At 36.4% G+C, this 24,650-nt stretch overlaps 1 protein-coding gene across 3 annotated transcripts in view; it reads right to left on the bottom strand.

Moving 5' to 3' along the window:
• The window catches only part of SHPRH (SNF2 histone linker PHD RING helicase), a 51,567-nt gene that overhangs the window by 7,746 nt on the left and 19,171 nt on the right, over window positions 1-24,650 (bottom strand). For all 3 annotated transcript variants that reach the window (XM_069010435.1, XM_069010434.1, XM_069010436.1), the window contains 15 exons: window positions 24,034-24,112; window positions 21,994-22,157; window positions 21,656-21,912; window positions 18,822-18,943; window positions 16,230-16,318; window positions 14,363-14,452; window positions 12,808-12,915; window positions 11,679-11,821; window positions 8,632-8,805; window positions 8,251-8,313; window positions 6,984-7,209; window positions 5,971-6,114; window positions 4,596-4,697; window positions 3,686-3,757; window positions 1,780-1,968 (listed from right to left, as the gene is read on the bottom strand). In XM_069010435.1, the coding sequence (XP_068866536.1) occupies window positions 1,780-1,968; window positions 3,686-3,757; window positions 4,596-4,697; window positions 5,971-6,114; window positions 6,984-7,209; window positions 8,251-8,313; window positions 8,632-8,805; window positions 11,679-11,821; window positions 12,808-12,915; window positions 14,363-14,452; window positions 16,230-16,318; window positions 18,822-18,943; window positions 21,656-21,912; window positions 21,994-22,157; window positions 24,034-24,112 (2,022 nt within the window). The remainder of the gene's footprint in view (window positions 1-1,779; window positions 1,969-3,685; window positions 3,758-4,595; window positions 4,698-5,970; window positions 6,115-6,983; window positions 7,210-8,250; window positions 8,314-8,631; window positions 8,806-11,678; window positions 11,822-12,807; window positions 12,916-14,362; window positions 14,453-16,229; window positions 16,319-18,821; window positions 18,944-21,655; window positions 21,913-21,993; window positions 22,158-24,033; window positions 24,113-24,650) is intronic.

Here is a 24,650-nt window from a genome sequence, read left to right as displayed (position 1 = left end):
TACTTTTTACACAAGATAACTGTGTAAAGTTCTTCATCCCTTTGTCTACATTACATTAAACTACATTAGACTTACTGAATTTACAAGTGACTAAAACTTTGGCTTACAGCACACAAAAAAAATTCAATTTTGTTCTGGGTATTTATGGAGATGAAACTGACATTCAGTCTGTATTAAGAAATGTTACCCCACTCATCACCCCTACACCATGAGTCATTTTGTTGAATATTCAGATGACTATTTATAAAGAAATTGGCTAGTTCCAATGAATTATGGAACAGTAAACATTAGAACCAAAACTACCCTCTAACAATTTCTGTCTCAGATGACAGGCTGGCAACACCCACTGCAATACTGACCAGACACAGGAAGCTTTTACAAAACTAAAACATGCAGGGATGCCAGTAATCTCTCTCAGTATAAAATGCTTCCATTTACAGTAGTCCTTTTGCATCTAAGGCATTACCTTAAGATGGTTAATGTTGGTACAATAAAAAGTAAGATAGATAGAAAGAGAGGTAGTGAATACTTTTAAGAGACTGGAGGGATTGAGAAAGATCAGATTAAAACAAACACTGAATAAATCACACAATTTTCATATCTATACTGAAAGATACTGATCTTAACCTCAGTATTCCATAGAAACCATAGTAAGTTTGTTATTCTTTGTTAACTGTCTTTTGAAGGAATATGAGGCAGAAATTTTTATTTTTAACAATGTTGCTTGTTTAGATAGTAAGTACAGTGAAGCTACAGTGTAATTTTTTAATTTTTCATGAACTAAGAATGAGATTTGCTCAAGCAAATTCACACAGAATTCATATTTTTGCTTTGTTCAAAGTTTTGACACAGAAATACTTCAAGAAAACACTACAACTCATTACACAGGACAGCAGATGACATGTTCTTTCAGTGTCTTATTTATGAAACTTGCTTATTCTAGTTTTTTTTTATGTAATTTATGAAACATATTTGAAATTTTCTTAGAAACAGGGCGGTATCTCTAAACTGTATACGGAATTAATCTGTAAAAAGCCCTGCATGTAGTGATGGTTGAAGAAGTAGCATTTGAAAAACACAGCCTATTTACTCCCCCTGGTGCTACATACTGTCAACTACTTTCAAAATTCGAGTTCGGGATCATCTACTCAAAATGGAATTCCATTTGTCCAGGGAGGTTGAAATAACTAGTGTAAATGTGGTAGCATTGTCTTCAACACAGGGCAGCAACCCTAGAAATTGTGCAAGGCTCAAGGAGACTTGCACAGATATCAGTCTGTCAGCACAACTAGTTATTAGTTTTAATTATACTAATCAAATTATGGTAAGTTATGTCCAGCTGTATTATAATCATATTTTAATGAAAGACAGCAGTATAATCTAAACCAAAATATTATCAATGTCTTTTACCTTTGCATTTTAGCCCAGAATCCTCTATTTTTTCCACAACTGCAATAAACACAGGTTTTTTGTTTCTACAACTCATTCATGCAGAGCAAACACGTACCTATGCACTATGCATATGTCAGTATTGCTAAAGACTCATGGAGATGCTGTCTCTTCCTCCAGCCCTGCCTTCAACCCAATGAAAACCCTCCACTACTAAGAAAAGTAGATACAACAGTGCAATCAGGACTGAAATCCATTAGGAACGCCATTAGGACAAACTATTTATAAAACTATATAGTACACTTGTCTGTCTAAATGCAGTATGCAACAAAACACAACAAATATACACTGCTGAAAGTTTGGACCACAGAACTCCTGCAAACAACTCACCTTGACAGGAATATCATCCTCCTGATTTGCAGCTTCTGCAGTGAAGACATAAGATATTTCTTTGTGAGATGTTGTCTGCCTGCAAATGGCACATTTAATTGAGCTGCGGCGGGTGCCAACGCTGTATTGCTGGATGATGATTGCTATGCACTCATTACAGAAACAGTGTCCACACGTCAGCACTGCCCACTATGCAGGAAATGAAAAAAACCCAAACACAACACAGTTTCAATTTTGGATCAATGCAAAAGAAAAAGAGTGTACTAATCTATGATAATTTACCTTATTTTCATGATACTCATCAGATTAAAGAAGAATTTTAGAATTGTTGCACTCCAGTTCCTAAAAAGTCTGAATTTCCAAGTTTTCCAGTACAGAGCCATTCATGATCTAAATAAAGTCTTTGCATTTTTTGTTCATTTTTTGCATTTTCTCAGTTTTGAACTTCAGGAAAGACTTTCACTTCTATGAAAGATGATTCTTAATGCTTTACATAAACACAGATTAAGCATTTACATAATTAAAAAAATACAAAAATGTTTGTATTTGCCTTTTGTAAAATTCTTTATCTCTGCATTCATACTAGATTGGTCTTATTTAGTAAGTGACAGAAAAAATGCTTTAGTTTTTCCCTACTGTTAAGTCCTACGCAACATCTTTGGACTTAAGAAGAAAGATTTTGTACACAGTGTCTTACTCTCTTTTTGACAGAATGTGTATGAAACAAAAGATTGCATTGCAGAAGCCATTCTCCTTTGTGAGCCTAGAGTATCTACACGTTGGCCATAACCTTCCGTAATAGAGAAGCAATTTGCAGATCAATGGTTTTGAAACTCAAAATAGTATCTTTTGCTGTACTAGTCTGTTCTATAGGCCGTTCCAAGAGGAAAAACTGAAAGTTTTCATGGGACCAAGTACCAAAAGGAATTGACTAAACCAAGCAGAAGGTCTTTTAGGCTTTGTAAGGTTCTTTCAATTGTGCAGAAACAGGATGCAAAGTATTTTAAAAGTTCTTTGCAACTTGAAAGCTGCTATCATCCAAAGCAGCAGTCTTGCTTTTAAGAAAAGATAAAGTTAAGAGATTATTTTCCCTTTCAGTGTGCTCCTCCAGCTATGAGATAAAGCATAATGGCAGTTAACAGGACTAACAGCTATTCTCTGTAAAAACCTGTATTACCCTTGGAAGAAGAGCACAGAGGGGCTTTTGGAAACATGGCAGGGCAGCAGTTCATGTTTACACATGTCTATAAAGCAAAGAAGCTAAACCTCCTTGAAATAACTACCCTAAAAAAAGCAAGAGACAATTTAGTGCGACTGAAAAGGAGTCCTTTCATGTTTTTCCCTAATGCATGGTAAGTCAAGTTTAACCTATGGCTTTGTACTTTATGACATAGCTTAAGTCTCACTTGAATTTCAACTCCTGCGGTTCAGATGGGAAGTGGAGGGGAAAGAAATCCTCATTGCCAGTATTTATTCTATTGAATTTTGCTATGTTTACATAAGTAATATCCTTTTCTTTAGAAGAAAACAATACTATCAATAAGAACAATTACAGTAAAATACAATAGTGTACAACAGACATTTACCTACTTAGTTCTGTTAGCTTATAAATGGGAAATAAATGTTTCTGACAAAAGTATAACTTCAGAGTTACAAAACAATCATGAACACACTTTTTTGGAATACTTAAGCACTGATGTCAAAAGCTAAAGCAGTAGAGGTGCTTGCATTTGAGAAAGATGTTGTTTCAGGGGAGAGGCTGATTGGTACATTACAGGAAACAGCTCATTTCCCCCATTTCAATACAACATTCATTTAAAATCAGATCTTGACAATTTGACACACAACTGGCTCAGCTCTAGCTAAAGATGTTCTAAAACTAAAACCTACTGAATAAGTATCTTACCTGTCTACCCAGTTGGCGTGCACAGATTGGACATGGTTCTGGGTTGACTCCTCCAGTAGTTTTATCCTGAGACTATAAATTAGAAAAAAAATATATAAGCTCTGTGTTTTGTTATTCTATATTTAAAACAAGCTTCTAGAAAAAAATGAATATTGAAGCCCTTAAAAGAAATCAAACCAAAACACTGTGTCAGCAAATTAAAAACATATTCATCTACTTAAGTCCATCTCGAGGAGTTAAAAAATATGTAATTTATGGTAAGCAAAGGGAGCACTTTTCATACTGCAGTCCTTCAGATGGCATCTGCAGCTCTATGACAGCTCTGAAAAATCCTGGTAAAATACAAGCTTCAAACAAGAAATTCCTAATATTTTCTATCAGCTTCACATTGTTGTAAAAACACTTAAATTTTGCTTAACTATGCTTACTTTAACATAATTGCACTTACTCAAACACTATGATTAAAATAACATATAATACATGGGGGTTGTCTGTTTTGGTTTGTTTTCTGGGCATTTTTTAACACTTATTTAATCTCCAGACATGACTGTCCTTCTGTTTAAGGTAAGCTCTTTGTAAAATACCAAAGTTTGCAGAGATGAACGTAATTTTATAAGGCTTCTACTAAACATGGCCCAGTTAGTTTTATTGAAAACTTTAAGCATCTAAAACTACTTCATAGTTTAATAAGCATGTAATTAAGCAAGTAACTAAAATATATAATGTAATAAATAATTTCATGAGCATACACTAACACAAAGAACAGCACAATGAATTTCAAAATGTAATGAATCTTCACAGAAAATACAATTTCTTTAAGATAGAACTTTTAAATAAAAATAATGGTAGGTTTCTTCCACTAGGTACGGAGTACATCACTTAGTAAAGACTAAGGAACCATTAATCTTACTTTCTCCAGATTAGTGAGGTACAGAAGTTGTCCTAATTTCTTTTGAAGCTGTGATTTGGCAACTGCCTTGTCATTCAGAAGTTTAACTCGATTTTGCTCTACCTATGAAAACAAAATTAAATATGTATTAAAACATGAAAAAAAAAGTTAAGTTTTACAATAAGGCTTGAATTAATTTTTTTGTGAAATTCAGCTGAGTAATTTACTGGGGACAAACAGCTCATGCTGGAAATTTAAGATGTGCTTTTCCCCAAGCAAAATTGATTATCTATTCCTTTTCCGTACCCAGTGTGAACATAGCACTGCGAATGGGCTGAGACACAGAAGGTACACAAAATTGTTTTCTGTTGTTTTATTTGCATTATTGGTTCTTTACAGAAACAAAATTAAAATAACCCAATTTTTTAGAAGTTTCTTTTGGACTTCATTCAATTTATCATCTATATTCTTACAGTCATGTATATACATCCTAAACTCAACTGCTAGTTCCAAAAACAGTGTGTAAGAAACAAGTATTTTCTTTACATTTCTAAGAAATTTCCACTTTTCATTTAACCTATACAAAGACAGAAACATTAAGCTGACTTTTTTTTTAGATTAATTACAGCTGATAGTGGAGAAGCTATTAATACTGAAGAAGAGGCAGGCACCTGAAGGATAAAGGCCAAAGTTATGGGTGTTTCTTTTATGGCTGCATATACGTACATAAATCTTAAGACTTTATTAGGGATTCGTTAAGCAAAGTGCTCCTTTAAAAAAATTGTTTAAATACAGAGATAAAATTTATTTCTTTATAGAAAGAAGCACTTTTATCGAACTGAATCTCACCAAAAAAAAAAAACCAGAAAATGTGTCTGTAGAAAATATACTTCTACTGGTAAAAAAAAAAAAAAAAAAAAAGGTTTTTCTCTGTCACTCTGTCACCATAAACAGTGTCTCTCAGGGGTAGCTCAGAAATTTCAAAATACTGAGAAGAAGATTTGTCTTTTAGCTGCTCCTTCTGTTTTATATAGGTGTTTGTGGAAAGTATCAATACGGGTAAGGAATCAGGTCAACTTAATTTTCCACCAGCTTGGCAAACTGGGAAATTGTAGAGAAAGGAAGGAAGTTGCTGCTGCTGAAAGGACAGCAGTCTTTTGGAAACATGCCACTCTGTCAGAAGGCTAAAAAAATATATCAAAATAACAGTTACAAGCTCAAAATGGCCCATGTACTGAAACAGAAATAGGTAAGAATTCTATATTCTACCAAGCCTTTCTGAAATGGAAACAGAGACATAATAGAGACCTTATACATAGATCCAGATGCAGATTTTATTTTTGTAGGAGGCAGGTTCCTTCAGAAAGAAACCATTCTTTCCTGCCCAGTACTTTACCTCATGTGGTTCTATAATGTGGAGAACAGGTGGATTTGGTTTTGGCTCATCAGGATGACGCACTCTCAGTCGTTCTGTCGCCATTGCCAGTTCATCAATAGCAGACACGTGATCCCTAAGGACCATCCAATACTCATGAAGTAACTGTAAGAAAACCCCAAACAAATGAACAGCAGAACTGAATTGAGTTACACTTACATGACTCTGCCATACAATGTAAAATAAAACGTGAGAATCTTTTTGGAGGAACGGTTAATATTTCTTTACAGTATTCAGCCACAACAACAACAAATTACAAAGGAAAACAAGCAGTATAGACACCATTTTTCCTGCTCTCTTTTCCAGCCTCTCTGTATAAACAACTATAAATAGATGGCTCTTATTTCTTCTACAACTATTAACATTACAATAACTAATGCAACTAAAAATTCAGAAACGAAATGCCTTGCAAAACTAAACAAATGCTGAATAAAATAAGGGTTATTTCATGGAGTATCATCCTTGTAGCTCAATGTAGATTGGAGTAGTACAGACCACTGAATCAGTATTTCCAAGTCACAACAGATGGAATCCATAACACTGTCTTCATTCTCATTGGCATATTAGTCCCACCTTTTGTTTCCTAACATAAAGGCACATGAAAAACTGTTCCTTCTTCACAAGACTGAAGGGAAACTGAATTACAGAAGGGACCATTTGGATTTGTTGAGCCTTGCTACATTCTGATTTAACTAAACAGATGAACACATATAATTGCATCCTTATACTGTCTTAATAGATGCAATTACATTGCTTAGTAATTTGATTAGTCACCAGTATAGCTTTTCGAAACTCTTAAATCATATATAAATCATTTAAGAGCAAATCCTGTAATAAGCACTGTGGAAAAGGTTGGTGTAGGCAAAGCCTAATTTCAGGAATACAACTTAGATGTGCTAATACTCAGTTTCAATTTGTTTATAATAAATTAAACGGACCACACAACTGTTTCACCACCATGTAATTTACAGTACCTTATATTCCTTTTTCCATGCTTCAAAGAGCTCCAGGAATATGCTTCCTTCTTCAGTTAGCCTAGCATCCATTCGATGAGCTTTGGCAAAGGAGAGAAGAGCTTTCAAGGCACGTTCCGTTTCACTGGTCGCCCAGAGCCCTCTGCTTGTGGTGGGCAAACGATCATCGACAAGCCCTTCTTGGTCTTCTATCATCTCCTCAAAGATTGCCATTTGGCCTTTAACACTTCAAAACAAACCCAACACAGCACTTCGCACTGATTTCGTACTTCCACATCCATCTGTACTTATTCATCATCTATTTCAGCCTTCTTATATATGATTAAAAGATAATGCAAACCAAGCAAATATAAACAGCTGTTTTATTACCTAATATATCAAAAGCTTGCTTTGAACACAAGTGACCTCGGTACCAATCCTCAGGCCATTTTGTCAGCTCAAAATCATCAATAGCTTTTGTAAAGGCTTACACATCTAAATCATCTTTCAGTAGTTATTAATGTCACATTCATTAAAAATTTTTCATTTCTAACTTTTTATATAAACAAGAATTACAGTTAAACTGATACAAAATTTGCTGTGTATTGCACTGTGTAAGAACAGTACAGCTCCACAGTTCTCTCCTTGACAAATAATGCTAATTTAGAAATACATTGATGCTTCCTGATTCCAGCAGTCGTGAGGCAACAAGCTCCCACTGGTAAAGACTTCTCAAAATGTTTTCTCAGTGACCTCAAGACTTTTCAATCTAATTTTGATATATTGAGAGATAGAAGTCCAAACAAAAGCATGCAGAGGGCTGTAATCTATGTCTCTCAGTACTGCCCACTTTGCATACTTCTCTGACACCTGTGCTGGTGTCACCCTTCTTTCAGCTTCATCCTGTCTGAGACCTCTTCTCTCACTGAAACATTGAATGAGGATGGTACTATACCACTTGTAGCTGGACTGCAAATAAATATTTGCACAAATAGGAGTATGTGTTAAAATAACATACTTGTATTTATACACATGCTTTCTGAACATGCCAATACTTCATTTCAAACGGTCATATTATAGCAGCTTGATAGAAAGTGGCATGTATTCATTCCTTGGATACAGTTTATTCAAATGAAATTTACATAGAAAATTAAACCTAATAGAACTGCTATCAAAGCCATTAGCAAGAAGCTGCTGTCATTTGGTCATAAAGCTATTTCAGAAAACATAAACCAACCCAACTCTCATATTTTCTAACAGTGATAAATTTATAAAGCTATGAACTTACCTATGCATAAAGAGCTTTGACTCATATTCTGTGAACAGTTCATCAGCCTTACAAAAGACACAGCTGCAATGCAGGAAATTGAAAATAGATGCACTCAGAATTTCATCAGAAACCAAATTATCATAAGCCCCTATTCCAACATATAAAGCTACATAAAATTCTTAAAAACCAACAAAATAACAGTCATATATACACTAATATAGCTGACACGAGAAGATTTTATAAAAATAAAACAAAAGGTCATGATTCGAACAAATGGATCTGTGACATCTGTGTGCATACAGCTCCTGAGTACATAATCAAGATTTTAGAATGTTATTTCAAATAAAGGAAAATTTAGTAATACACATCTAAGATGTATCTTCTGTTTTCAAGACATACTTGTTAAGTGGAAGTCTAACAGGTCGCAAATGGCAGATAGTGGCAGCCTCAATGACCTGCTTAGAAGGAGGCCCTTCTAAGTTTTTCACTGCTTCTCTTACAATCTTCTGGAACTTCTTCACTTCATCCAGCTGAGTTGTAAGTAGGAATTGAAGGCCTCTGCAGTCACGGAATCTGATTTAAAGAAAAAGGGAAATTATTGTACACCAAGACACTAAATCCAAACTTGATTCAGTATTTTAAAGTAGAAGTAGCTAAAAAGCAATCTAGGACAACATACAATGTTTGTACCACAAGCAAATGCTTATTACTACTACATGGAATGCTGTCAGAAATCACTCCAGTGTATCCCCAGAGCTGATGCCTGGTATTTTTAGAACAGAAGGACCTTTCCATGACTTGAGAGATGTGACCAAACACTAGTAGTGAACACCAACTGGCAATATTCTGGGCCACAATGCAGATCCACTAAAGGTACTGCACATACTTACAGTATTACTTGTGTCTGTTGGCCAACAAAGTGATTTGCAATGCACCTGTGCAATTCACAGCAGACACATGCACCCATCACAAAAATACACTTCATTTGGCAAGTTAGCTTTCAAAGTTAAATGTATTAAATGGACATAACAGTAACCTGTTTTCCTAAAACCTAGCTGTCTTTCGTGATTAGAGGAGAAACATGAACACAAGTTAAGTACTTTCCATATTGTGTTTTTCCTGTGAGCAGAAGTCTCTTGCTGAAAGAAAGTGCACCATTCCTACAAGGTCTGACACTGATGTACAAGACTGTGCTTCTACACCATATGGAAAGTTTGATCCAAAACATCCATTTCGTAAAGTGCAGAGAGCAAAGCACAGGTTTAACAGTACTAAAGCTTGGCATTTAATATGACCTACTTAAGTGATGTGCATTTTAAAATAACATAGACAAGGTTTGCCTAACCAGGTAGTCTGAAAATAAATGTAAATTGCAACCACGAGTCTGCTGTTAATACCATCAGTTGCCAAAAAATACCAGCTTTATAAAAATCTCCCTCACTATACCATGGATTAATCATATCCAGTACTCCAGTAAGAGTACTTGTTGCTTCCACCACTGACCAAGTAGCACTTGATAAGGCACTGTTTTTTAAGTTTTATCTCATATGCTAAAATAAATTGAAATGGAAGTAAGTTTTATCCCTGTGTTATAAAAGAAAGTTTAGTCACAGATTGTGTAACTTTGGAAAAGCTATCTGTAAGCAGCAGCAATTTCAGAAGATACTTTCTAAATACCTAATTTCAATTGAGGGGGGAAGAAAAAAATCTGTGTGACACAAGCTAACATACAGATAGATGCATAGGCATAAAAGTTTTGCATAAACACGCAAACAATCCTTTCCTCACATTTATTTGGACCAGAATATGATGCTATCATTCTCAAATAACCATTAAATGTTTATATCCAGACTCACACATTGGCTGAGGTTGGAAGGGGCCTCGGGGTGTTGTCTTGTTCAAATGCTCTCCTCAAGCAGGGTCACCTAGAGCTGCTTGCCCGGGACCATGCCCAGACAACTTCTGAGTATCTCAAGGATGTAGACCCCACAACCTCTCTGGGCTACCTGTTCCAGTGCTCAGTCACCCTCACAGTACAAAAGCATTCCCTGATGTTCAGAGGGAACATCTTCTGTTTCAGTTTTTGCCCATTGCCTCTTGTGCTGAAGAAAAAAGAGGTTAAGTTTTGTATCTTTATTTAGATTATTCAATAGAATTACATTAAGTACTGAAAAGTAAAAGATAGGTTTACTTCCAGAAAAGTCTTTATTTCAAGAAGAAATTACAACCTTTTGGAATCATGATGGCAGAGTAGTCAGAGTGGAGGATATCTCTTTACATGTGGAACTAAATTATGTGTGTATCTTAAATATTTAAATTTATACACATATACACATTTTATAAGCACATTAGATGTTTGTACACAAATGCATATACATTTATGCACATCTATTTATATATATCATAAATATAATAAAAATGTATTTGACTAAAACATGATCAAGAAAGACTGTATTTAAGAGCATAAGTTCATATATCTGAGAAAATTGCCTGAAGCTAAACTATGAGAGCACTGTCCTTCCTATGTCTCCCTTTTCTGTGATGAACTTACAGACGTTCAGCCAGAATGTACAAGAGGAGGTTAGGAGAAAAGGGTCTATTCAACCCTAAAATTCAGGGGAGACCTTATTGCTTTCTATATTTATCTAACTGCAAGGTACAGAGAAGACTGAGTCAAACTTTTCTCAAAGGCACCTGGTGAAAGAACAAAAGACAGTGTACATAACATGCAACACAGGAAATATTAACTAGGTAAAAGGATTTTCATGTCTTTTTTTATTTTTCCACCAAGTGGGCCAAATACTGGAACAGGCTTCACATAGAGACTATTAGATCTCCCTCCTTGGAGATACCTAACAGGTCAAATTCCTGTGCAACCTTGCTGGATTGAACAAGCACGGGTCTGGATCTGTAAGATGAGGGTTGATCTATGTGACCTCTGAAAGTTCCTTCCGAATTCATTATTCTGTAATTGAACCCAAAAAGAAGTGGTATACTGTTGTCTTGAACATGAAACCAACCTCAAATTCTTTGCACAGAAAAACACTGATGCTATTTTATGGTGTTACAAAAGGATCTTCTGATATTGTCTACTTTCCATTTAAGCAAGTCAATTTCTTTTAGAGGTTACTCAATTTTAATGCAATAAACTTCAAATTCTTCTTACTCAGCAGTTTCATGAGTATAGAAGACCGTAAAACCACAGTAGATAATACAGAAGAACATTTCAAAGAATGCCTAAGAGAAAACAGTAATTTTCCTACTTTTCTTACCTAATCTTCTATCTAGTTGCCCTTTTTTTCAGGGACTGGTTTTGAAACATAATTGCAGTCCAGATGCTCTGAAGCAAAAACGTCTGCTATCTAATTGCAACTGCTAGCACAAGCTAGTAAGAAGACCTGAGTAGATTTAACTGTATTTACAGCCTATTTCTGTTATTCTCTTACTTCTCTGCCATGGAGAGTTTACTCGTCTGCTGTTTGTAGTTGCAGGTTATTTCATTTTGCACACGCTGAACAAGCTCCTCATCGATGGCATACTGTATTGCTGTCTGGATGACATCCAACCACCAAGGAGAACCTGAATGTATCTGTGTGAAAAAGAATAGATTTATCCTTGAACATTCAACAGAAAACCAATCTACTCATTGCAGCAGAGGCATATACCACTCTTTAGGCCATGGTCAAACACAGACCGGCAAATTCCATGAAAAGTGGAGGATAAAAGTATGATTAAAAAATATCTCATCATCTGTTGAAGTGTAAACACATGACTGAGAAACTGTCTACATTCTCCACACCTTTATATTCCTTCAGTGGAGTCAGATTCACCGAGGCTATCTACACAGAACAGCCACATAGAGATGCTGTGATCTCCAAGTTTCTTCCTTCTCTCTCTCTCAAAAGGAGATGAAAAGATCATTTAATGAGAGAAAGTAAAGTTCCCTGTGAAATTAATAGAGCAACACTGAACTGACCTTATAATTTTAACAGGCGAGAGAAGCTGCATAAGTTTACTTCCTCATGTGCCATTTATCCTCATTTCTTTATTATTTCTTTACTATTATGTGACAAGCACCATTTCAACTCAGGTGTTCATCCCCAATTGATTAAGGGTTTGCTACATTCCATGAAATCTGAGTTGTCACACTGACTAAACATAATTAAGCCTTAAGCACACTAACTAAATGAATGTTAAAAAACATTTCCCTTCAAAGTAACTGAAATACCATCTGACACACCACAGAAATGTTTCAAATGCCAAACCCCAGAACTTATTTACCTAAATTACAGGTGAAGCACAGTTAATTTAAAAAATCAAGAACAGTGTTAAACTTTACTAGATGTATTCCCCTACCATGTACTTATGTTTTCAGTCATCTGTTCATCACGTTCATGTGCGTGGGGAACACAGATTATGTTTTGGGCCTGTGGTGAGTGTGCCCAAGCCCCATCCCAAACACGGCTTCAAAAACTGTTAGAAATAATAAACAGCTATAGTTCTGGATAAACAGATGAAAATAATATTTTTTAAAAATGCCAAAATTCAGAGACAAAATATATAAGAGGTACCTGCCTTTCTTTGAAGCTCCCGAATGGTTTGAAGGACTGGCTGTAAGGCCTGATGTGCTTCCGCAACTTCTGCATTGGATTTACTCATATAATGTTGTCGAAGTTGTTCTGCCTGTATAAGAAGTAAGAGCTTAAACTATGCACAAGTCATATCTGGGAGGAATATTGCAAATGTAAAAACTCCCCAGCTACCATAGTGGTTTTAAATGGTTACCTATTTATGTGCTACCCACTTTCACTTGTAAGCAATATCTTTTTTTCTCTAGAATCCAGCATTTATTAGTAAGCCAAAAATAAAACATTTGAGAAGAAAAATTACTACAAAGATGCTAACTATGCAACTTTGTTTTTGGATAAGCCCAAACAACAATAGAAATACACTGCATTACAAAAGGCAACTGGAATCTAACCCATAATCATGTCAGGATAATGTGGTATTTAAGAATTGCTAGAATTACAGGTCAATAAAAAACAGGCAGTACTTCTACAGAATTTCTGTAAGGCAGGTACAAACTTTATAATAGAAGAACAAGTCTCATTAAAATAGAAAAATCTGATACCCATACATACAATTTGCATAAAAATGATAAAATATCAGGAGATATCCAAATAATAAGACAGATACTCATCACAACCACAAAACAGGAGAGGCTGTAAGAACTGGGCCTGCACAGCTTGAAGGACAGAGATTACTAAACATCAGCCTTCCAGCAGGCAGAAGAAAATCACCAAAACTGGGAGCACAGGCATTTTACTGAAGTACATGGCAAGCGAACAAGGGACAACCGCTATAAATTGAAACAGGAAAAAGATTCACACAGAACTTCCCTGCTATGAGAATTACGAAGTACTGCAACAGGCTACTCAGCTAAGTTGTGAAATCTCTTTCCTGGGAGGTTTTAAAAGCCCAGTTGGATAAAGCCCTGGGATACCTGGACAGAAATCCATGCTGACCATGCTCTGAGTGGGAAGTTCAGCTAGAGATGACCCAGGTCCCTTTCAGCCCAAACAGTGACACAATAATGACATTCTTTTGCAAATGTCCTTATGTCCACTGCAAGTAACCAGTGGGGAAGAGTAATCCCAGCTATTTTTCCAGATACTTGCCCAGTTAAGATTAAGGATATAGTTAAGCTTATGCATATAGAAAGGGATATACAGTGACTTGCTCATCTGGCCAAAGAAAAACGAACTTCACCTACAGAAAACTCTGACTATTTGAAGTTAAAAATGAGGAAAGCTAAAAAAAAAAGTGAGGAAATAAAGGACTCAGAAGAGTTCAGGATGACACATTCTTTATCAGTAACATCTATGTAAGTTATTTCCACCGGAACACTGGGGTGGGGAAACAGCATTTTAGAGGCAAAAATTATTAAAAGTTCCATTAAACGCACTCACAACGTAACAGCGGCCACCAGCACTGAGAACAGCAGTATTTTACTGGACATTTCTGCTCTCATCACACAGTAAATAACTCTAGATTTTGCTAAGTTTAAGGGAAATATCTGTAGTTAACTCAAAAGCTCTTCAGTATTTATGTAAAAACAAAATATGTTTACCTCTTCTGCAAGTCGGCTATCACGCAATGTTGGGGGAATTCCTGGATGCTTTGCCAACAATTCCATCAAATTGTGTGTAGAATGAAGTCTCTAAATATATACAAAGTCAAGAGCAATCATGAAAAAAATCCATTGCAACATCTGTGACAGGAAAAACCTGAACACCAATGAAAGCTTACAGCAAGAAATTAGCATGCATTTAAAATTAGTTTTGTCCTTCTCTGCTGATCTGCAAGCATTTTCCAAAGAAAAGAAAGATTCCTTTCCGCATTTTACTGGGATAGGAAATGACAGGAAATGAAATACTAAAAAGACCTTCTTTAACTGCTCAAAAGCAAATCAGCAGGCACGTGTGATACCAGGTCATCAGATCCAGTACCAGACTCACCCTCCTAATTAGAACAGCCCTTGACTATTATGGAAAACAAATCATTTATCTCAGAGCACATTCTTTTGTAAATGTCTTTTAGAATGTTCTAAGGAAACAATTCATTTAGCCTATCTAAAGCAAAATAAAGTGTAAGGAAAAGACTAGATACCACGAGCTTCAATAATTTTTCATATTTTTCAGCTCTGTGAAATTATAGGTATTAAAAACACATGACCTTTTTGTTTCCTTTTAGGGAAAATAAATTCGATTGTTAATATAAGTAAACTCTGCTCCTCTTCTCTGGCTTCACCCTTTGTTTCTCAAACCAGACCAACAATATTATGCTTCTTGCAAAGCTCCCACAAACTCATAATAATACTCTCCACTTTCATAAACTGGTGCCCTTCTCACGTCCTGGACTTTTTTCACCTTTGCTCTATTACTATCTCAGCCACTTAAGAGGACTGGCCAGCAGTGGTTTGCCAGTATCCCAAAGAGCTAAGCCTACACAACTGAGAAAAACTTTAAAAAGTCAAATTTTGTTATACTAAGGCAATATTAGGCAGCATATATTTTGAGGGGGAAAAAAAAGCCTTATTGGATTGCATAATCCAGTATAACAATTTAATTAATAACCATGAGCAGCTTAACAAGTATATGCTAATATATCCATGCTAAGATAAAAATCAACCAGAAAGTCAAAAAGGAAGAATCAAAGAAGCACAACAGAGACATCAGGTGACCACATGCAACATAATCAAACAATAATTTACTCAGAGAAGCAAGTACAGAAACAGACAACTGATCACATTTTATCTATGTGTCACTAACATTTTAAATCTCTTGTTATGCTGAAGAAAATTTTGGTCAATTCAGAACTGATAGTTCTTGAAGAACTATAAATATGTTACTTAGAGAACTATGACTTTTTTACCAGGAAAATATATTCATATTTTTAATACAGTATTCAAAAGGCACGAAGTCAAATGCACAAAGAGAAAAGGCACTTTGACTCTTTTCCATCTTCTGATGGCCTTTTACCTTCTGCAGCGCAACTATTTTATTATTCTCTATCATTTGGCACATTAATATCACTCTCAATGCAAACCCTGCATTCTGTAATTGCAGGATGTAATATAGCACTGTTAATGTGAGCAGTCCCAAGTCACATGGACAAGTCTAGGAATTCAGCTTGTTAAGTTTACTGCAGAACAGCAGGTGGAGATCATACACTGCTTCAGGGACATCATGAAATCTCACACGCAAGCTTTTAGAAATACAGTAGCTTTTTTTTTTGTCAAAAAACAGAAAAGGAAACATGAAGGTCATGGGACAGATTCCTATCTAAAGATTGCGATCAAAAGATTGTGATCATTACACCAGGCTGAAAGAGTAATTCAGCGCATCACTGGGAGGAAGAAAAGACTGACCTGTTAAATTAAATCTAAAGTATTCCAGTTCTTAACTATGTCTCTTTACATTTCAATGCTCACTCACTTGCAAGGAATCTGTTTTGAGCTTTTCTTTGTGCTCTTCAGATGATCTTAATACTTCTCTGTACAGCTCCACAGCCAGTGCATATTCTCCTGAATTAAAAAAAGAGCAGCAAAACCACAGACATATTGTGTTAGTTTTTAAATATACCGGCAGCCATGACTAACCTTACAAGTGTTAAACACTACTTGTACCATACTAAGATGTTCTCAGAGAGCCTGTATAGTGCGTGCCTGTCTTCAAGCAATTCTTTCCTAGTCATTCCATGCCTCCCCCCAAAAAAACTGTTAAAAGACAGAATACGATATTCTACAAAGAATAAAGCAGTTTACAAATTAAATATCTTCTGTGACTGTAAGATCTGTAAACCTCTTAATCTTAAAATAGGTATTCATGGTTGCATAAATCCAAAAAAATCTCATGTTGCACTTAAAAAAAATCATCTACAACTCACTGCAGTGATGCATTGCTAAATTTGCACTGTAAATACATTATTCACTCTCCCAGCGAAAACCATGAAAGTTGTGTCATACTTCAGAAACGCAGAAATTATTAGGTACATGCAGGGAGCATAACTATTGATGTAAGCTGCCAACATCACAATTGCTTCTCAGAAAATAGCCTATATAAATTAAAAAGAAATACAAAATTGAAGTTGTGTATGGAAAAGCAGTGAAAAAGTAAATCCATCTTAATTTTCTTTCCTCAACTGATGGAAATTTACTTAGCCAATAATAGCCTTAGAGACTCTTAAAACATAGAGAAGACAAGAAATGCACAAAGACAGATAACAGAATAAAACAAAAACCATCATCCCGTCTATATGGAAGTGTAACAATTCTATGTCAACAAGATTTGCTGCTTCTTACACTGAAAGAGTTGCAGTTGTAAGGGTGTAGTCCTGCAGTACAGGATTGCCATTACTAGTACTGGCCAAAAGCTACGTGCTGAATTTGCAAGGCCTCTCTCAAGCTTGAAGCTTCAGACCTTCCTTGAATTTTTCTTGACCTGCCTGGACCTTATCCTTGGCTTAGCTGTGATAGCAATTTCTGTAATTAATTAGGTGTCTATGGCTAATTTTCAGTATTTTTTTAAACTTTTGTTTATCTTTGTGTGGTACAAACACAGCTTTATATAGATAGCAGTAACAAGCAGTTATTCCGTGTAGAATGAGATATTTACAACTACCACAATGATGTAGCATAGGGAAATATAGGCCTAGAAACAATAGCAGAGGCTATTGACAAGTAAAGATATAGGATGCAGTGTAGAGTACAGCCATGGGATGCTGAGAGATGGTGCACAGGCTTGGCAGTGAATAAGAAAGCCATGGCTATAAACAACTCACCCACAGTCAAAGAAATGCAGACTTAGAGCTGGACAAAACTGGTTTTAGGGGCAACAAAGAGAACAAAGAAAGAGTATGTAACATTCATAAAAGGCATCATGTACACTAAATTTGGTGTTTTCATGGAGCTGCAGACCAATGAAGAAAGAGAAAGATGCAAACATGCTAGCAAACATAAAAATGACCCTCACTGGATTCTTGTGTGAGAAAGAAACCATCAAGATAAACATCTTATTCCTCCTGATGAAGGTAGTGACAATGGGCCATTGCACTGCCACATCTATGAAACCACTGACCTCAGGATACAGATGGGCCTAAGTAGAAAAGTGAGCATAAAAGCAGGACAAGCAGTAGAAACAAGTAAGTGTGATTGTTACTCTTTTCTTTGCCTGTAGCGATTAAACTTGGACTAATAATAATTACACCTATAAGTTTTCAATTGTAGTATGAATGAATTCATGGCCTCACTTTTATGTAAGGTGTGCTTCCCCCTTCCTGATAAAGAAAACTGAGTGTAAGGGTAATACTGGGTGGGAGTTACAGACTAGAGCTCTGCCTCTTTTGTCCTGCTTTTGTTTCTCACCAGATGAAATTTTTATCAATCTGGTTTTCAAAATAGGCCATACACTACTAGTGTATTTTAGAAGCATTACATCTGTATGTAACTCTTTTTAAGCACTTTATCAGAAACACGTATTTCCATGCTGCAATCGTAACAAAGTATTTCAACCTTACTAACTACAGATTAAAGAATCTGAATATAGTCTTTCTGTGAGGCAAGTAAGAGAAAAGGCAGTTTGCCTGTTCTCTTTGAAGGAAGACTGACATGAGCTAGAAAAATAAATAACAGCTTGTCAACTTTAGAAGAACTTGGAAAAGAGGCATTTTTACACATTCATAACTAAGTAATTTAAATTTATTTTTATTTTGTTTAGGGGGACACTCAAGATTCATGTATTTATTTTTGTTTCTCATTCAAAGCTTTTTTTTTCCTTATAATTCAGAAAAAATCTATATTGACAGAGCTGTCTAGCAGGAGCAGCAAAAGGAATCTACAGTCAGCATAGCAGTTTGCATGGCCAGGGGCACAAGGGAAGCCCAGAAAGCAGCACTGGTAAAACAAAAGCAGGTTAAGAACAATTACACAAGTACGACTTCTTTTATCTTCCCAGTACACAGAGATGGAGCATATTCTTTACTCCTGTACTGAAAGGAGTAAAGAATATGCTACAGCCCTTCGGTCTCACCTTTAATGATATGGATACCAGCTAAGCCATTAAGAGCACACACCAGCTGTCGGTGAGCTTCCTCACACTCCGTTCGACATTTCTTCTGCAGAGATGCCAACAGCTCCTCCATGGTCATAGTGCTGAAAAGGAGACCAAATGGCTCAAATTTGAAACAAAATCACAGTACCAGAAAAGTAAGAGAGCCATGCTAAGAAGCATAGCAGATCATTACATGCATCCAACATACTGCATATGTTTTTTCTGAGATTTCTTTACTTATTTAAAAACCTCTAGCTGTCAGATTTTCTTCCTGCTAGAGCTTTACCCTAACTTGAGTGTGTCCAGAAGTTGACATCTCCTGGAACACAAAGAGGTAAGAAGCAAGAAGAAAATTAGAACTTGGTAAAATAACCCTTCATGGGGCAAAATATTTTTCTCCTTCTCTTAGTGGTGAACTGGAAACAAGCAAAATAGACCTCATTTTGTCAAGAGCTGTTCAGATGAAAACAGCTATGATAGACTACACTTCTACCCTCTGCTACCAGTCTAAACCCAAAACACATGAAGTGTCAATGTAAAGAGGAAAATGTGTGAAATCAGGACAGAGAAGACTAGCAAAAATAATTCTAAACTTCTTTTTCTACCTTTGTCATATTCGCAAATTATGAGAGGGATTTCACCAGAAGAGAATTAGCTTAACATAAAAATACCAGAAATGGAGAGGAAAAAGAGAGAGGAGCAGAAACATAAATGAGGAGGATGCAAGAAAGAAGCTTGAAGGATACCTTGGAGTAAGGCCACAGGTTAAAGAATCAGAGGACTGATAGGAAGAGACAGGAGAGTAAACAGTAACAACAGCCAACAACAGCTGACCTGAGGCTGCTGTTACACCAGACACCACCCGCCTCCCCTGAAACCCTGTTCCTCAGCCTCACTCACCTTCAGGAGAAGCATTTACTATTTGGTGTTTAGCACTGTGGAACAGAGTAAGAGGTGACATAACTCTTGCACAGACTGGGCTCAAATTACGCTGGAAGGATACCCCTTGCCTAGGCCTTTATTTTACCCTCCTTGCAACATTGTTCCAGTTAGAGCAACTGATTCTTGGTTTTATAGTACAGTGTTACACCAGAGTGAGCTTTAAATCAATATAATCACTATTCATAATTACTGAATTCTAAAAAGGCAATGGTAAATACACATAGCACCTGCATATGCTGATACTTCCACCATTGCTACTTACCTCAAAAGGATGTACATATACAATATGCAATTTGATACACAGCCTGAGACTACCAATTAAGGCAAAAAGAAGGGGTTTTTACTCAGTTAAACTAGAGGAACCTAGAAAAATCTCTTTTAAGGGCTTGCTTTTTTTTTTTTTTTTTTTCTGAGTAGATCACTTTTACTGCCTTCACTATAGATGTGGGGAAAAAAGTAATTTATCATAGAATATGCCCCAAAGTCAGGTTTTTATTCCAGGCCCATGTCTCTTATCTACATGCTCCAGCATCAACTTTCTTGTTTCAGTAAATTTCTCTTATTCATCAAAGGTCCTAGCAGTGAATTTCTTCATTATTCTCCTACATATAACCAAAGACAGGGACCAAATCTTGCCTCAATTCTGGGAATGTCCACTGCTGCAGTCGAATTTGGTTCACAAAAAAAATGTACACAAACAGTGCTGGGAAATGACTTTTCATGTGGTTTCAAGAAAGATTTAATTTTCATTGCTGGCTTTTCCAGCAATGAAAATTTATAATTACTATGCAGCTGTCACTGTGCAACCATTCTACCAAAATCAACACAGTACAAAGCTGTTCCCACCATACTCTGCTCAGTTTACACATTTCATTTATACTACACTGGCTCATATTAACGCAAATTATCTTGTAAGATGGGTGGAAATATTGATTTCTATTACGTTTCAGTCCTTGCTTCCACATTAGCAGACTGCTACAGAAAGTGCTACAGCACTGTGTCTAACTACTGGTCTGCTCAAGTAGGTGCCAAGTCAGCTTCAGCTACTTAGGCACTTCAAGTGCCCTGTATAACAAAGAGCAAGGAGTAGGACACAAAACTTCTGACAAGGATTGAAAGAAAGTGAACAGAATGGATGGACTAGGAAACAGTAGCAGTAACACTGGCAGTGTTGAAAGTTGAAGTTCTTTCCTACCTGCAGCTTGAAAAAGAAACACAGTGCTGTGAGAGTCTGAAATGGAAACAGCCTATTCCTTCACAACCTCCTTCTAACTGATTGAAAAAGTAGCAGCTACATTTCGCACTAGTGACAACATGCTTTTGGTCTAACAAGTGCTGAGACCAAACTGATACTTGAAGGGCACTTGTGAGGGAAGATGATCTTGAAAGCATACAAAAAAAAAGAGCATTTAACAGCTTTCAAGTTTCGATTTACATTTACAAATTCTGCAACCTCACATTAACATTTTCTTTGAACTAAAGAATTATTCCATTCTGTTGATTCAGTTTGTTCATTGTTCTCATTCATGAACATGAGTCTTTTAAGAGACAAGAAAAAAAAAAAAGAATCTGGTTTATTTCACATTTAATCTGTCACCTGCAACACCCCAGTCATGTTAAGGTGAGAACGCCACTGGAGAATCAAATGCCTTCAGTACTATGTTCTTTAACATAGCAATTACACTAACGACCCCACTGTGCCATGTTCAGCCTCTGAGGTCAGATTACCCTGGTGTGCCAGAGTCGCACATTTAACCAAAGAAGCTTAAAATTAGGCTTATTTGAGGACTGTACAAGAACTCGCACTGCTGGGGACAGTCAGAGTTTTGCTTTGAATAAAGTAGGCCATTTAAGAAATGACAGAAATTCACCTTTTCTGTAGTGGCAAGAACTCTCCCCGAACAGCTTGTGGGTGACAGCAGGCCTGCCTCAGCCGTAGCAAAGGGTACAGAATAGAAGTCACAGTCCTTCTATCTAGGCTGCTAAGCTTGAGAGTCCAGTCCGAAATCTTCCTGAGTTTTGCCAATGCATCCTGGCAGCACACCTCATGCTGGCGATGATAGAAGTGTCTCTCCACAGGAGAGAAGTGAAGCCAGTGTATATTTTCTGTCTGAGGGGGGATTTGAATCTGAAATTAAAAAAGTAAGTAAGTAATAAAACTATTGATAAATGAAGTTCAGGAATTCTAAAATTCAAAACTTTTATTTACTTGGTCAATCACATCCTTCTTTGCTGATCTCCACATTATCTTCGCAATTAGACTGTAGAGAGGCCGGGGATTTTTCCTACAATAAGGTCGATACAAAAGTTGGTCCCACCAATGTTTGACCCAGTAAGGGTCAACTCCAAGAAAAAGGACTAATCCATACAAATCTGCCAAGAAAAGAAAGTGTTTATGTTTTACTGCATCACAATATGCCTCAAAAGAAATCAAGTTTCATACAAAGGCTATTAAGCATAAAGTATCAACATTCTGGCCATTATCTTTTCCACTTGTTTTCCAGCCACTACCTCAGCAAAATATTTGAAGCAGGGGACTGGTTCATGGAAGGTGGGGGTTCTCTTGTGAGAATATAGCTATTTGTGAGACTTTCCTAATTTCAAGTTTAGCAGAAGAGAGCAAAGAATTCAAACCTATTCAGAGCAGAGGCAAGAGGCAGAAATTACATGATTGCATATGGTTAACTGGGCTTGCCAGGTTTTTCTAAACCAATATTGCTCAGCAGCATTACTTCAGAGCCTGCTGTGCACCAACTGTCTGCTGCCCACAACCCTAGAAGGGGCTGCAATTCAGAAGAATTTTCACTTCTCTACTAACGCATAAGAAATTAACAAAAGACACTTAAATTGTTTTCTTGCAAATTGAGAGAATACATCTTGCTAATTCTGCCTAATTCAGAATTTTGGAATGAAATTTAAGGACATACTGACTTTAAACTTCTGTCTAAATCTTACTGGAAAAATACAGAAGTACACATTTAAATGCTTCATGTGGATACTGCAGAAACTGGGATATGTGATAGTATCTTATAGTTCCTAAAAATCTGGTGGCTACATTCCTTATTCTGTTAGCTTTATGGTAATTCAGTAATCAGCTGAAAGCATCAAGAACTTCACCAAATACATCACAGACCAGAGGAAGAAAAATCTTGGGAATCATTTCTATGCAAGAAGCAATTGTTTACCCAGAAGTCCTATCCCACTGCATTACAGCAGCAGTGGCACAGATTGAAATGAGTCAGCAGTTTTCATCCCTGACGTGATGAGGGCTGCCTTAGTATAGCCTGAGAGTTTGTCAACATGTATTATCAACTATGTGACATTTCAGACATGTATTAAATCAACACTGTCACACACAGGGCCTTGAAGAAGTTAATCATGACACTAAAACCAATCACCTCTTTCTACAGCTTTGCTTTATTAACTATGCATTTTCACAACTATCAGGTGTATTTATAAATTTAATTCACAATTCCAAAATGAGTGAATCTAGAATATTGATTTTTACAACTTAGTATCCAAACAACAGTCCACAAATGCTTACACTGATTTACCCACTTTCAAATTCATTGCCCCAGTGTATACCATATATTCCAAAACCCATCAGAGAACACAAGGGAGACAAAGCAGTTAGTCAGTTCCCTTCTTTTATTCTATCTCTGTCTGAAACCTTTCTACAGAAACTGAGTACCACACAAAAAAAAGACAAGATAAATGACACCTGTTAACATGCAGGTACCTATTCCACACAATTCATTAAGTCCTTACATAAGGACTTGAGACAGTTTTATAAGCTTTAGCACAATATTTACAATTTATATCCATGGCAGTGGATGCCCACAGTAGTTCATACAGAGCTATGCAAAAAGCAAATACAGCTTTGCTGTATTTGACAGTTCAAAGGATTCTATAACTGGAGCAGACTAACTATAGCTGCAATAGAGATGGGTTAATATTTATCCACTATGCTAAGTGAAAACTGAAGAGCAGACTTGAGACAGCTATTAGATACACAGCTTCTCTGCTCCCCAGAATATTTGTCTAACTCAGGGAGACAAAAAGATTTCAGCTCTTCAATTTTTATATTGATACATGTATTGATGGCTTTTATTACCATGCTTAAAGCTTATGGCTTACAAAGTTAGAGCACCTAACAAATTCAGAACAGAACTAGCAGACACTTTAACTGCTTCAAAGCCCTATCTAATCATCAGGATAAGGAAATCCCACAGATTACATCAAACCTCACCTTCTAATCCTCGCTGCACAGGAGTGCCACTGACACACCAGCGATTGATTCCACTCAAACGGAGTGCCATTTCAGCAGCCTAATAAAAGGACATAGAGACAAAGGCAGGGAAGGAAAAACAGAGCAGAACACAGTCTGATGACATGTGGACCTCATTTTTGAGAACTCTGAACATCTTTTCAGTATGTACCACTAGCAGACCTAGAAGCAGCATTGGTACAATATATTACAAAAACATATTGAAAATTTTTTATCTTTTTAGAAGGTAACTGAAAGCTGATAAAAGACACATCATCTTCCAAGTAATCAAGTGCAATTAAGGGCTCACAGAAGGCAAACAAATAGCAAAACAAATTGTAGGTTAAAAAGAATTAAACATTAAAGCCTGTAAACCATTATGTAAGTCGCATTTTTGTCTTCCTGTCTTGGGCAAAAAGACTGGACAAACACTAATTAAAATAATCCCCCCTGAAGACTGTATCCCTCAAGTTTGCAGACAGACTGCTGACTGTTTTAGCTTCTAGACCCAAAGGACATATCTATGCCTCTGAACCACATCACTGAACAGGCTAGTGTCTTGTTTGAAACTATCAAACACCATATACAACAAAATGACC

The sequence above is a fragment of the Aphelocoma coerulescens genome, chromosome 3 (genome assembly GCF_041296385.1).
Source record: "Aphelocoma coerulescens isolate FSJ_1873_10779 chromosome 3, UR_Acoe_1.0, whole genome shotgun sequence".
NCBI classification, from domain to species: Eukaryota; Metazoa; Chordata; class Aves; order Passeriformes; family Corvidae; genus Aphelocoma; species Aphelocoma coerulescens.
The sequence above is the reverse complement of the archived record's forward strand: the minus strand, read 5'-3'. Positions and strand labels throughout refer to the sequence as shown.